The sequence below is a fragment of the Nematostella vectensis genome, chromosome 14 (genome assembly GCF_932526225.1).
Source record: "Nematostella vectensis chromosome 14, jaNemVect1.1, whole genome shotgun sequence".
NCBI classification, from domain to species: domain Eukaryota; kingdom Metazoa; phylum Cnidaria; class Anthozoa; order Actiniaria; family Edwardsiidae; genus Nematostella; species Nematostella vectensis.
In genome coordinates, this window is record NC_064047.1 from 5,960,938 (window position 1) to 5,975,335 (window position 14,398).

A 14,398-nucleotide genomic window follows, 5' to 3' on the forward strand; every position below is an offset into this window, starting at 1 on the left:
AATTCATTTAGTTTTCTGTCTTTTTCTTCTTTTAATAAAAACAAAACAAAAAACAAAAGCAAAAATTAAATAACAACAAATAGCCCAGGCGTTGCTAGAGGTCTCCGAGTAGGACTAGGCCTAGTGGTATTTATGCCGGGGTATCTGCGGGGTCCCGAGTCGAGACTCTTCGAAAAATCAAACAAACTTTCGCTTTTATTTTTAGAAACATTTTACCTTTTAGAATCAACCTCCTTTTAGTTTAGGCTCTTTTCTTAATCTAATCCGAAAATGCCTACAAAGAAATCCACAAAGGAATCCCCTCCGACGTCAAATGGTAGCGGGAATGCCGGCGGCTTCTCGTTCTTCCAGTTTTTGATTTTCTTGATCGCGACTTCGTCTATGGCTATGAACTTTGCGATTCTGTACGGAGTGATCCCTCTACAAGGTTTGTAATCTTGCTGTATATTATTCATATGACTGATTTATCAGGATGTCGCCGTATTTATTGAGAGCAGCTGTTAAAATGCAAAAAAAAACTTCGCCTCACGTCACGCTTTCCAATTTTCACGAAGATTAGACAAGGAGTGCTTAACATAAGGAGTCGATTGTTATTATTTAGTATTTATATTGCTCCTATATCGTAACACAATAAACTTGTGTAATATTATATCATTTCGGCGATAGAAATAAAAAGCCAGGCAAAATTATCTACTAGATTACGACTTGGTATCAACTTGGCGTGTGCGTAAACTCATATTGCATACGTGGCTCTTTTGAAATATTTTCCAACTCAATGAATATAGGATTAGTTTACTTTATGATCGATATATTTACATTATATATTATCCTATTCTACTTAAAGCTATTTTCTCATACTTAGGATGCACAGGTCCGCCTGGTAAGGCTGGAGAAGTTGGTAAGTATTTTTCTTAATTTTTTTTTAACACGACACGAATCCTCTCTCCTTCACAACACAATGAGCTTATTTTTCTCAAAGTAATCTCCATGGTTTCTGATCTCTTTGAAATGTTTTATCGGAAATACAAAACCCCATGACACATGATTCTATTTTTGCTTGTTTTACTTTCAGGAGCTCCTGGAATTCAAGGAGAACGTGGTTTAGAAGGTTTGCAAAACTTAAACAATTAAACTCTTTTGTTTGAGTCTATGATAAATTACTTAAATTAAATAACTTTAAATAAATTGGTGCTGACAGTTTAAACATGTTCCTTTTCAAACATCCTTGAATTCTTTAAAAATATATAAATCATAAAGCAGTATTAAAAATATATAAATCATTAGTATAAGCCATGTAATTAATGCTGCTACCCCCCGCTGTGTTTGGTAGATCATCACTTACATTCTTTGCATTGTCTGTGTTGTTGGGGGCCATAATAAAGGCCCTGTCACACGTAGTATTTTCGGCTGCAACTTGTCTCGCAAACAAATTGTTGCAAGTCGCACGCGCCCTGTCACATGTGAAGTTTTTCCTGCGACTTGAAGCAATTTGTTGCAGAAAGTAGAAGAGCGTTCTACTTTTGGTGCGACTTTGAGAAATGCAAAACAAGTTACAAAGGGGGTGTCACACGCAAAAAAATGTGCGTGCAACCTGCAATAGTTTTTTTGCGAGACAGGTCGCAAGAGTAAAAACATCTGTGTGACAGGGCCTTAAATCACATACCCAATTCCTATCACCATGGGTAACAGACACTTTTCAGAAATTTGAATAGAAATAGGTAAATATATATTTGAAAAATTGTAAAGGAAAAAGAAGTTTATGATGCTGTTTTCTATGAATTCGTCTCTGAGTTAGTTTTAAATTCATTTAAATTGGTTTTAGCTGTATTTGCAATGTAGTGTTAAAGCTTATTTAGGTAATTCAATTAATTGATAGTATTTAGGTTGTCCTATCATTTGTTATAGGCCATTTTGGAAGCACGGCCCACTTTGAATTAAATATTTAGCACTTACAAGCAAATCATTAACTTTAGGGCCCATGGGACCACCTGGAGTAAAAGGACCCCAGGGGGACAATGGGAGAGATGGACCAATTGGTCCCAAGGGAGACCAAGGGGATATAGGCCCACAAGGTCCTCCTGGGAAGAGGGGCTTCTCAGGAAGAGATGGCCTTAATGGAACCCCAGGCAAAGATGGACCAGAGGGACCACAGGGTCCCAAAGGTGATTCTGGGTCCCCAGGTATTTTTGATATTTGGATTTGATTTAGTCTCTTCATCCCTTGATCTCTCTCTAAATAAGCAGGTGACTTGCACTTACAGATCACATGACTTTTTTTGAGTGGCAAACGCACAGGAAAGATTAACACTGAAATGGCTGAAAGCATACCACCAAAGAGCAACTAGAAAATATAATCTTTCATTGAAAATAAACCCTTTCTGTCGTAGAAACTTTTCTGGCTTTTTTGTAAGCGCTGAATAAGTTGCAGTTTGTTGTTGTTATTTTGCCACCAAAAGCTGGATTGCATGTGATTTTGATACTCAAAAACTCTCATTGCCTTCTTTGTGTAAGTCACAATTTCTTGCTCCATGCCTTTTACCTTTGACAGGATGTAATAAGAGTTTCTTTTTATTTTTTATAAATAACAACCTGACAACCTGAGAAGGCCATTTTCAAGCATTGTTTGAATAATTACCACTATCGTATGCTTTTTTATAGTATATAGTCTCCCGCACAGTCATTCTTTGTGTCGGTCACGCAACGCAACTTGACCTAAAAATTTACAGAAACCAATTTAGGAACTATAATTGCCCTTTACTAAAAAAAGCACCCAGATTATATAGAAAATACTGTAAGTAGTCACCCTTCATGTCAGAGGCCCTGTGTATTTCACAAACTTCTTCTATGAATTCTTCAGTTCTCTACTCTGAATCGTGCTCCTGTAGTAAGTCTTAAAATAATTAAAGAATTAAATAAAACTTTAAAGGTAAAGCTCTTGATAAATGAAATCTTTAAATTGACAACTTTTGTTTATTTCCTAGATTGTTGTTAGTTTTGTGATTTCTTGTTGTTGTTACTTGTGTAATATCCCTTGTTGTTCTTATTTGTGTAATTTGTTATTTTTGTTTTTTGTGTGTAATTTATTGTTGTTGTCATTTGTTATATTTGTTGTTGTTGTTTATGGCCTGACTTTGGGATAATGGAGGCCAAAAGTGTGTCCTTGGCAGTTCAGCATTTTTCTATATCCCTCTACTTTGTAATTTATCTTACCAAATTACCACAATTCAAGCCCTTTTATAAACAAAGCTAGAAGTAAGGATATCTGTAAAAGTCCGTGGTATAATTTACAAAGGGCCCCCCATTATCTGGAACCAGCCCAATGTTGTTGATAATATGCTGCTGTTTTGCCTGTTTGTGGTTATTTATGTTATTTCTTGTCCACTAGGAGCTGTTGGTTCCCCTGGGCCTATGGGACCAGAAGGACCAAAAGGAGATAAAGGTGAAATGCATTTACTACTATTAATTTCTTTTACTCCCTTGTCAGCAACAAGTTATTTGAGACATTAGAATATGAGTCTCCATGGTCTATGGAGGATGTGGACTATATTTGCTCAGTAAACTTGCTCCAAAAACAAACTGTTTTCTGAATGAGGTTAATATAACTTTATTTGCCTCATTGACAGGTGACAAGGGTGACACTGGTGCCCCAGGAATTGATGGTAAGCTATCAGATTGAAATCTGTAATTATTTACCTCTCTTTTCCTTTAGCCACTAAAAGTTTTATACATTATTTTTGTAATGAGTGATGGACTTGGCCCTTCAAAGTTTGAATAATTATACAGCTTGTATCCAAACCATAAAGAACTATTTTCAATTCATTTCAATCTTCTCCATTTGAGATGCTTAGATCACAATATCGCAGTTATCTTGTATTTATCTATATCAGTTTATAGAACACTTTTTTGTTATAAATATACTTCAAGGAGTAATGTACTTCTCCCTTGATATACCGACCCATTGTACTTTAGGGCAACCTGGGCCTCAGGGGGAGAAGGGGGAAACAGGACCCCAAGGTGAACAAGGGCCAAAAGGAGATACCGGACCCCAAGGTCAACCTGGACCTGAAGGTCCCCAAGGACCAGCTGGACCATCTGGTGCTGATGGCCCTCAAGGACCCGAAGGACCTCAAGGCCCACCCGGACCCTCTGGAGAAAGTGCCCCACCACCTGAGGAACCTGCCAGATAAGGAGCTAATGAAGGTAAGGGCCCAATGATTTGGTCACTTGGTGGTAAAATAAAATCTAATTTAAAAAAGGACACAAACATTTTCATCACGGTCTTCTCCATAGATCAATCCAAAATGGTAGTTATTTTGAGTATTGATTCAGTTCTGAACTGTCAACCATTTTTTGAACTGATCGTTAACAGTTTTACCAAAGGTAGCACAAGCTTTGTCAATGAGCAATTTGAACCGGTATAGAGTTGTTACTTTATGCTACTGTATGCTAGAATTTGTCCATAAAACTGTTATAAATCCTATACAATTGATGTAGTACTTGTAGTTGTCTATGATTTCTACGTTTAGGCGATTTTAGAGCGCATATGGGGCTGTTGTAGCGCAGCTCTTTTAAATTTAGAATTCTTGAACTTGAATTTACAACCCATTTTTTGTAAAATTGGTAAAGACTTTTTAAACAACATATGAGACTCCCAGTGCAGTAACTTTGGTTTTCTTTTCCTTTCTTTTTCAGTGGCTTATTCTATGAAGATCATGGCGAATTATAAGAAATGCGAAAAGATTTTTTAAAGAGACTATAGTCTAATACAACATTAGTAAGCAAGATAATGCATATTGCAGGAAACGTGGAGAATCTTGCGCACATCAAGTTTTGCGCTTTTTATTTTTACTGCCATTTTCAATTGCAATTTGATTTTTAATTGATAATTGCTTATTTCTTAATTTTGGCTACCCTCATAGTTTTTGACAAAACCAGTAAAAATAATCGACCGTTTTACTTTTCATCCAGTTGAACTGTGAGATATTTTTAATGTCTATAAAAGGATCTTATGTTTTAGAGAATGCTTTTTACCAAATGAGTTTTTCGATGACAAAGTAGCTTGTAATAATCGGGTGTTGCTAATGATATAAAAGACTGAGAGCCTTATCATTCATTGAAAGCAATATTCATGGCGCATGTGGATCGCCTACCGTGAAATGAATTACCATTTTTAATATTCACATTAGTAAAATTTGATGAGTAAATGTTGTAGTCTGCCGTGAAATGATTTTCTATTATTACCATTTTTAAATATCCACATAAGTAAAATTTGATGGGTAAATGTTGTAGTCTGCCGTGAAATGATCTTCTATTATTACCATTTTTAAATATCCATATAAGTAAAATTTGATAAGTAAATGTTGTAGGCTGCCGTGAAATGATATTTTATTATAACCATTTTTAAATATCCACATAAGTAAACTTTGATGAGTAAATGTTGTAGTCTGCCGTGAAGTGATCTTTTATTATTACCATTTTTAAATATCCCCACAAGTAAACTTTGATGAGTAAATGTTGTGGTCTACCGTGAAATGATCTCCTATTATTACCATCTTTAAATATCCACACAAGTAAACTTTGATGAGTAAATGTTGTAGTCTGCCGTGAAATGATCTTCTATTATAACCATTTTTAAATATCCACATAAGTAAAATCTGATGGGTGAATGTTGTAGTCTGCCGTGAAATGATCTTCTATTATTACCATTTTTAAATATCCATATAAGTAAAATTTGATGAGTAAATGTTGTAGTCTGCCGTGAAATGATATTTTATTATTACCATTTTTAAATATCCCCACAAGTAAACTTTGATGAGTAAATGTTGTAGTCTGCCGTGAAATGATTTTCTATTATTACCATTTTTAAATATCCACATAAGTAAAATTTGATGGGTAAATGTTGTAGTCTGCCGTGAAATGATCTTCTATCATTACCATTTTTAAATATCCACACAAGTAAACTTTGATGAGTAAATGTTGTAGTCTGCCATAAATTGATCTATTATTACCATTTTTAAATATCCACATAAGTAAACTTTGATGAGTATGCCGTGAAATGATCTCCTATTATTACCATTTTTAAATATCCACACAAGTAAACTTTGATGAGTAAATGTTGTAGTCTGCCATAAAATGATCTATTATTACCATTTTTAAATATCCACATAAGTAAACTTTGATGAGTATGCCGTGAAATGATCTTCTATTATTACCATTTTTAAATATCCACATAAGTAAACTTTGATTGAAGCCAATATTGTGGTTCGTCGTGAATTTAATTTCTTTTATTACCAATTTTAGATATCCATGTAGGTAGACCTTGATTAAAGTAAATGTTCGTAATTGTCATCTGAGGTATATTTCTTAGTTCACTAAGGTAGAGTGGTTTTCATTAACCCGTGAAAGAAAGTGTGATAGTCAAAGGGTAATAGTCAGTAAAACACAAACGAGAACAATAGAATCAGGTAACAATAAAGTGTAATACGCTAAAGTGTAGTTCACGGGTTAAAGAAAATCACTCTAAAACTCTTTTAAATGTATTATAGCACATTTCGAATATAGATAAACGCGTGAACCCCAATGAAAAATAAATGCCCAGTTCGATATTGATAAATGTTTATTGTCTCTCCATTTCTCTTCCAAATCATATTTCGAAACTTTTCGAGCTACTACAATTGGATTATCCTCGTTAGTTCAATTGTAATTTTCACAGAATACTCTAAGTCCAAATACTCGCTAGCCCAATTGCAGTGCTTTGGTAACTTCTCGCTTCTTCTAGCCGCATGTTCCGTGATGAGTATCACTGCTAGATGAGGACAAATTTTGTCTTGTCATTTTGATTCCTAGTAGCTTCCTCAAAGCATTTCGGAAGGGCGTTAACCTCCACGAATACAAGAAAGGGTTGGCGCAACTATTTGTGAGAACAAACACAAATTGCATATCACGGAACCAATGAATTTGAGTGCAACTACATTCGACACAAAAATTCATGAGATAAATAAGCACACAGGAAGGACCATAGCAAAATAGATAGGCTATCAAAACTAGACTGAGAACTCTAGTCAAACGGGCTTCAATAAGGCTATTGCGTCTTTTTCGAGTGTTGTCTTTTCTCTCGTTGTTTGGGGTCTCGGGGTGCTGGTCTTTTTCAAACGTCGCATTTCCTTTTTTTACTCTTCGCGTAATGTACAGGCAAGAAAAAAGAAAGAACAGCGTCACAGCAATAGTGATGTTGGCGAACACGAAGGCATAGCTTGTGTATCCGACCTTCAGGTAGATCGACGGCAAGGAGAGCGACAGAACCCAGATGAACGTTGACGCGACCGACACTCGTGTTTGACTCAGCGCAGTACGATAATACACTGGGTAAATAACAGCAACATGGCGATCTAATGCCAAGGCTGCAAGACTGAGCAGTGACGCGGTGCACGCGATGAAATACGACACGTGGATCGCCAAAACCTCAGAGGATTTCGGTGAAATGAGCTGTCCTTCCCGAATATGCACGGCGGCTGAAATGGGAAGAACTATCAATCCAACCAACATGTCCGCCAATGCAAGATTTCCCACCAAAAGGTTGAATGGGTTCTTGCGAAGTTCTCTGTTTGGGTCTTTGTAGATAGCTAGGAGGATTAGAAAATTCCCTGGGACAACGAGAAGGAAAAGCAGAAGCGATATTCCACCGGTGACAAACGGCAGAACCGTCGGAGCTGAGACGTCGGTGCAGTCAATAGAATTAAACGCCATGTTTACTGGTACAGCTCAAAGTGTGCCGTTATTAGCACAGCAGGTCACATAAAGAACAAGTCTGAGAACAGAGCTTTTGAGAACAGCCTGTTAATAGTTATACCCACAATTCTCAAGATCGGAGCTTTTGAGAGCAATCTGTTATAGTTATCCCCACAATTCTTCAGATTAGAGCTTTCTAAAGCAGTCTGTTATAGTTTTTAAAAGCAGTCTGTTATAGTTATACCCTCAATTTTCAAGATCCGAGCTTTCGAGAACAGTCAGTTATAGTTAACCCCACAATTCTCAAGGTCAGAGCTTTTGTTAAATGATCACCTGTGTTCTTTTTTGGAGAATCCTTTCGGTTGAGTAATGATCACTTGAAGCCGTTTGCTTGCGTATGCTCGTCGTACCAACCATTAATTACAGGAAACAATTGTGATCTAGAGACAATACCGAGGTATATATGTCATTTAATTTCATTTGTTCTTTTATAAAAAAAAACGTACTTGGGATTATTTAAAAAAAAAATGTAGACGCGACCATTAATAACCTGTTTCGATCCCAGGGTATATAAACATATTAAATACGCCAAACGAGCTCATCGACGCTGTTTATTCAAGGTATGCATTTCTTGATTGAGTGCAAGCACCTATGAATCACACAAAACAAGAGGATCGAGGTTCTGTTTTAAAAAATGTCAGAGCTTTTGTTAAATGATCACCTGTGTTCTTTTTTGGAGAATCCTTTCGGTTGAGTAATGATCACTTGAAGCCGTTTGCTTGCGTATGCTCGTCGTACCAACCATTAATTACAGGAAACAATTGTGATCTAGTGACAATACCGAGGTATATATGTAATTTCATTTCATTTGTTCTTTTATATAAAAAAACGTACTTGGGATTATTTTTAAAAAAATGTAGACGCGACCATTAATAACCTGTTTCGATCCCAGGGTATATAAACATATTAAATACGCCAAACGAGCTCATCGACGCTGTTTATTCAAGGTATGCATTTCTTGATTGAGTGCAAGCACCTATGAATCACACAAAACAAGAGGATCAAGGTTCTGTTTTAAAAAATGTAGTAGTAATGCTGTTATCCATCCTTCAAGAAAAGCTTCAAATTCGGTGAGAAATGATGCTCTACACTCCTTTTTGGCATAAGAACCTTTTAAGAGAACGTCCAGCCTGATATTTCACCAAATTAGCAGAAAAAAATACATCTTTTAGTCCTGATGCGTTCTAAATAAATGCAGAATCAAATTGTGTTCATGGTAACCTTATTATTGCTATTGATCATTAACATTAGTGTAATTCTCTTCCTAATAGTTCATCATTGGGTATTATATTCTCATATACATTAAGCTTGAAGAACATCGTTAAGAAGATATTCAGCCTTAAAATTTCCCAAAATAAGAAAGGCCTCAACTGAAAATTAGACGTTCTTATTAAAAAAATTGTGTATTCGGTCTATTAACCTGAGCAGCTGCGCGCAGTGAAATAGAATAGAATGTCTTTATAAAATCAAGACTTGCTCTTCTCTGAACAAGACGAACATTTGCCGAGTGATCGGGAGAATCATATTACATTTAGCATTATTTATTTAACAAGTGAAGGGGGCTTGTACTGTATCATGCACAGCGCGCTGTTGCACCACCGATAAATGTAATAAAACGTCACTAATAAATGTAATAACACTCATAAATGTAATAACACTCACTAATTTAATAACACCCATAAATGTAATAACACCCATAAATGTAATAACACTCATAAATGTAATAACACCCATAAATGTAATAGCACCCATAAATGTAATAACACTCATAAACGTAATAACACCCATAAATGTAATAACTCTCATAAAGGAACAAATTTCGGTGTGTTCGCATGCTCGCGCAGTTTTTCGCCGTGCTCGCATGCTCGCGATGCTCGCGCAATTTTTTCCCGCCTTAAAATTCTCGGTCTCTCATAAAAAACGGGGTGCTCGCAAAAGACCATTCGGGGGCCCTAATGTAAGATCACGTCGCCCAAAGATGTGAAAACAACCATGATAATATACTCGCAAAATTTCCTCAATTCTGATTGGCCAAGAGCAATGCAATTTTCATGTAACATTGCAAAAAGTTGTAATTCCAGTACAAATTACAAAATCTTAAGACTGTGATTGGTGTAAGAATAAAAGGAGTTTTTAACCAATCAGAGAAACAAAATTTCAGTGCAGATTCTAAAGGAAATTTGAAGATACAAAAAGGCAAAAAAAAAATGGCCGCCATTACGTCAAGCCGATTTGTGTCCGCAAAAAAGAGCTAAAAATTGGTTCCAAAAATTAAAATACTACCAAAAGCACTGTCTTTTGGCTTGGTGTTTGGGAGATGTGGTGTAAGGAAAATGAAAGATTTCAAGAAACTGAAATATTTTGCCCAGATGAACAAGTAACTCGAGAAATTTTATTCAGAAGCCGGTTGAGGCTTCCGTCGGGTGTAGTCAGGTGGCGGATCTAAGGGGGGGGGGGGGGGGGGTGGGGCGAAGTGGCCCCGGCCCCTCGCGTGACGAACTCTCGTCCCGCCTGTACATAGGCTCGCGTGACGAACTCTCGTCCCTGCCTGTAAATAGGCTCGCGTGACGAACTCTTGTCCCGCCTGTACATAGGCTCGCGTGACGAACTCTCGTCCCTGCCTGTAAATAGGCTCGCGTGACGAACTCTCGTCCCGCCTGTACATTGGCTCGTTGTGACGAACTCTCGTCCCTGCCTGTAAATAGGCTCGCGTGACGAACTCTTGTCCCGCCTGTACATAGGCTTACGTGGCGAGCTCCCGTCTCTGCCATACAATACATAGATTTGCGTAGCAAAATTCTTGTCTCCGCATTGGTGTGTTCACAAAGGCTTGCAACACGAGCTGTCGTCCATGATTCCCATGCACATGGTCTAATAATAAAGTATAATACGACAACTAAACTAACCCTCACACACAAAAAAGAAAGAAATATTGATGCTCGTAATACACTTATCATATAAAACGTTTACAGGAGAAAATTAATATCGAAGAAGGCATGATTAAGTACACACGGCGACTGAGTCCATAATAAGATAACCGTGTTTGAAAATTTCTAAAAACACAAACGAAGAAAAGAGAAACCAACATATATCACCTCCAAATCCTTCGGTTATTCTTACGACCTAGGATTTTGGCCGCCTTGCGGGTGGTCTTGTTTCTTTTCATGTCTAAGTTGTTCCGGTCTCGTCGCCCAGAACTTCAGTCATCTAAATAAAACAGTATTCATAGAAACAAGAAAATGATAATGGTGGACGAGTTAAAACAAAATTAATCAAAACGGTACAACAACGATATAAATTTAGAGCAGACCAAGCATTTACCGTTCACCCCGCTTCAGTTGAGCAATTCGATAATTTATATTCATATTCACTAATCTTATATACTCTGCTCTAATGTATTCAGCGTGAATAGGAGAAACTTTGGAGAGAAAGAAAGCTAGGAAGCCCGGAGAGGGGGCTCCGTTGAAATCAGACGGGGGTGATCGTCGGCAAAATCAATTTGAACCCTAAGGGATAGCACTTAGGGCGTGGTTAACAACATTTTTTACCCCTAAGAGATAGCACATTGGGTGTGGTCGAAGGAATATTTTACCCTAAGAGAGCCTTAAAAAACAATGCCCGTTTTAATTGGTTGACGGATCCTGTATTGTTATGTTACCGACAATAAAGCTGGAAGTATCAACCGATCAGTTGACTTGTGGTTTATTGTAAAATAAATTTCGAGCGATTGGGCCACCATTTAGCGTGCGACACCCTAAAAGATAACAGAATCGTAAAAAAAATCCTCCTCCCCGGGCGTGAAAACCCCTATCTCTTAGGGGTAAAAATTGTTGTTGACCACGCCCTTAGTGCTATCCCTTAGGGTTAAAATTGATTTTGATTTTGCTGTCGAGCACCCACGTTTCTTTTTCTCGAAGTCCCCCCCTCCCCCCGGGAAAAGTGGACTCTCCGTTGTTGTGGGGGGGGGGGGGGGGGGGGGGGGTGCACGCAAATATTAGTCCGGTCGCTTAGTGTTTCAATCTATACATAGCGGACAAAAGCACCAAACTTGGCACAAAGATAGCCAAGAGGATGCTAATTAATACTGAGACCGGTGCCCCCCGGTACCACTTGAGGATTTCGTGTAATAACGGAATAAAGATTAGAAAAAAGCGTCCATCACGGGCTTCTTGTGGTGAAATTTAAAAGACCTTGTATTTCCAAAACTAACGCGAAATATCTAATTGTTTTATTCTAGTAGGGGAAATATAACGCTATTTGTTAATATTTCAAGATAAAACTGTCGTCGGCTGCATTAAAACGCTTTATCTTAGAGTAAAAGTTTTCAAGGCTAGACCCAATCCCCCTCACGGTTATCCAAGACGGCGGGTTATATTGGCATAGTATACGCTGTAATGCACCTATCAGCGGCTTCCCCGAGGGGTCGACCTCCGGGGATACCCCGGGGATATGTTAGGGATATCAGGGGGATGGCGGGTAGATATGGCCCCTGGGGTCGGGCAAATACTCGACTTTGTATTTGCGAAACAAGTTTTGGGTGGGGTAATTGTCATGACTTTGTATTTCTTCTTTTGTCAACAAAAATATACTTGGGTACCGCCGTCAATGTCATTATTTGGTTTTAAAGCCCTTTATCTGCGTGGACGCAAGCTTACCGCAATATTTGAAGAAAAATATTGAACTAAATGTTCGGGCTCCCTTTGTTGTATTTTCCCGCGTTTAATATCACGTGACAGTGATTACCGCTCGTCCTCTTTCATCCTCGTCTGCCTGATTTGAAGTCGAAAAGGTTAGTAAAATCGAGTGTATTGACATTGAGGAGGAGGAGGCAGAGCTGCTTGACAATTTTTTTTGCAGCAAGTGTGTTAAATAAATTGTTCTATGCTGTCGAATTTATTTTTGTGTTTCAACTTTAAATGCGCACCCAGCACTTATTTTTTATCAGCAGTTTCGTGTGTTCAGGCATGTAATTAGAAATGCTTGTCTCGCAAAAAGGGCACCCAATAAGCAAATATCACCCATAATTTCTTGAGAAAAGTGCATGGAATTTGGCAAGTGACTACGAGGAAAAGTTTGTCAAGTTGACGTGTTTCATGGGAAGTCTCCAACTCCTACATCACAAGTCAAGGTATGTTTCAACTTCAAGGTGAATTATATTGTCAACCTTCTAGGAACTGTTAGATAGCAGGGGGATTGCAATGCAAAAAGAACCTAACAAGGGGACTTTGTAGATGAAAAATTCCCTTCCCCAGGGGGAAATCATTGAGATTGTTTCTCCAATTTTACAATCCCCGTGGTGTCACCGGGGGTCGACCCCTCGGGCAAGCCGCTAATAGGTGCATAAGTACCTCATTAAATCGCGTATTTTAGGTGAAAAAAGGCTTATACTTTATGTATCAAGGACTTACAATGTCAATAACCTACTAAGTCTGAACTTTTGTCTTGAATTTAAATGTATTTCTTCTAAATCTGCGATTATCGCAATTATCGGGTATTTTGACGTTGGCTAAAAAGAGGTAGAGATGGATTTAATAGGGGGCTTTGTAAATGTATGTCAACTAGACACCACAGAACACCAAGATGCTTTAGATATGCTTTAGTAATTAGTTTGTGAATCTTTTCTAGAGAATATTAAAGGATTTAGATGTTCAGAAGAGACATCTGTAGGTTGAACGTATCGCATGCTTTTAACAGGATAGCAACCAACCTCCAACGAATCGCCGCAGCAATAGAGGACTGTTATCAACTTAAAGATGTCTTAATGATGACCTCAGCTGCTCAGGGATGGAAAAAGCCGTGGAGCATAAGTAAAGGAATGGTCTCCAGGAAGCGAGAGAGGATGATAAAAAAAGGGAAGAGCTTTTGTCAGCTTTATAGAATATAATATATTATCAGAATATATAAGCGGAAGCAGTTGAAAATGGTACGTACCTTTTTTGTGATGTCCAAGCTCCACAATGCGCATGAGATACGCTTGGGAGATTTCGGGAATGAGAAATCCTTTAACCGATTTTTACTAAAGGACAGAGTTTTAGAGGCTTTTTCTAAGGCGCACGATCAGTGATCGGAGGACCGTTATTGTAATAAAGGGAAAAAAGTCATTCTGACTTAAACTGAAAGAGACTTTTCAGAATGATGCGCGTACGCTAGCTTTTGTGCAGGGTCCGCTGGGTTTCCTTTTCCAAACAGAAGATTGTTTCTTCGACGGTGCTATAAACAAGTGTAAAAAAAACTCTAGTGTCAACAGTACTAGCGTCAACCTTAGGAGGACACGTTTAGGCCCAAACCTGACGTAAGCCAGAATTATTCTATGTAAGTTATAAACTATCAGATGGTTTTGAGCGCCATATTTCTAAACGCCAGCCACCACTGCCGATCTATATACTGGCTGCTTTGGCCCGTAACTAGCATGAGGTAGAGCGAGGCTCTAGCCTCGGAAACAATTGTGATAATTTTATTTCAAAAATAACATAGGGCCGTAATGGAAAGATAAACAAATGATCCGAGTTGTCATTGTATATTTTATCAACGCACAACAAGCTATGAAAAACCTCCCTCATCGGTAGCTATTTTTTTCAAAGCTCTGTAACCCTTAATATAATGCTTAGACA

At 37.9% G+C, this 14,398-nt stretch overlaps 2 protein-coding genes and 1 long non-coding RNA gene across 4 annotated transcripts; 2 read left to right on the forward strand and 1 right to left on the reverse strand.

Moving 5' to 3' along the window:
• Positions 1–119: 119 nt before the first annotated feature.
• LOC5513910 (collagen alpha-1(I) chain) lies at positions 120–4,199 on the forward strand. Of its 2 annotated transcripts, XM_048721573.1 has the most exons (7): positions 120–427; positions 863–898; positions 1,073–1,108; positions 1,974–2,180; positions 3,385–3,438; positions 3,623–3,658; positions 3,969–4,199. In XM_048721573.1, exons 1-7 carry the CDS (start codon positions 271–273, stop codon positions 4,184–4,186), a joined length of 744 nt encoding a protein of 247 aa, XP_048577530.1. In that variant the 5' UTR covers positions 120–270; the 3' UTR covers positions 4,187–4,199. The 2 variants fall into 2 exon arrangements, with proteins under 2 accessions (XP_048577530.1, XP_032239383.2); XM_032383492.2 differs by lacking the exon at positions 1,974–2,180 and having other exon boundaries at positions 125–427.
• Positions 4,200–6,182: 1,983 nt separating this feature from the next.
• LOC5513879 (adrenocorticotropic hormone receptor) lies at positions 6,183–8,165 on the reverse strand. The gene has a single exon (XM_001634043.3). The coding sequence runs from the start codon at positions 7,743–7,745 to the stop codon at positions 6,774–6,776; it is 972 nt and encodes a 323-aa protein (XP_001634093.2). The 5' UTR covers positions 7,746–8,165; the 3' UTR covers positions 6,183–6,773.
• Positions 8,166–12,744: 4,579 nt separating this feature from the next.
• LOC125559849 lies at positions 12,745–14,291 on the forward strand. The gene is made up of 2 exons (XR_007306544.1): positions 12,745–12,915; positions 13,482–14,291. It is a non-coding gene; the product is annotated as an uncharacterized LOC125559849 (long non-coding RNA).
• The last annotated feature ends 107 nt before the right edge of the window (positions 14,292–14,398 follow it).

What these genes read in the sequence shown, in the direction of transcription:
- LOC5513879 (XM_001634043.3), bottom strand. Translation starts at nt 7,745, where the DNA reads ATGGCGTTTAATTCTATTGACTGCACCGACGTCTCAGCTCCGACGGTT.
- LOC5513910 (XM_048721573.1), top strand. Translation starts at nt 271, where the DNA reads ATGCCTACAAAGAAATCCACAAAGGAATCCCCTCCGACGTCAAATGGT. An exon ending in TGGTAAGGCTGGAGAAGTTG is followed by an intron (nt 899 to 1,072) that starts GTAAGTATTTTT and finishes TTTTACTTTCAG; the next exon opens with GAGCTCCTGGAATTCAAGGA. An exon ending in AGGTGATTCTGGGTCCCCAG is followed by an intron (nt 2,181 to 3,384) that starts GTATTTTTGATA and finishes CTTGTCCACTAG; the next exon opens with GAGCTGTTGGTTCCCCTGGG.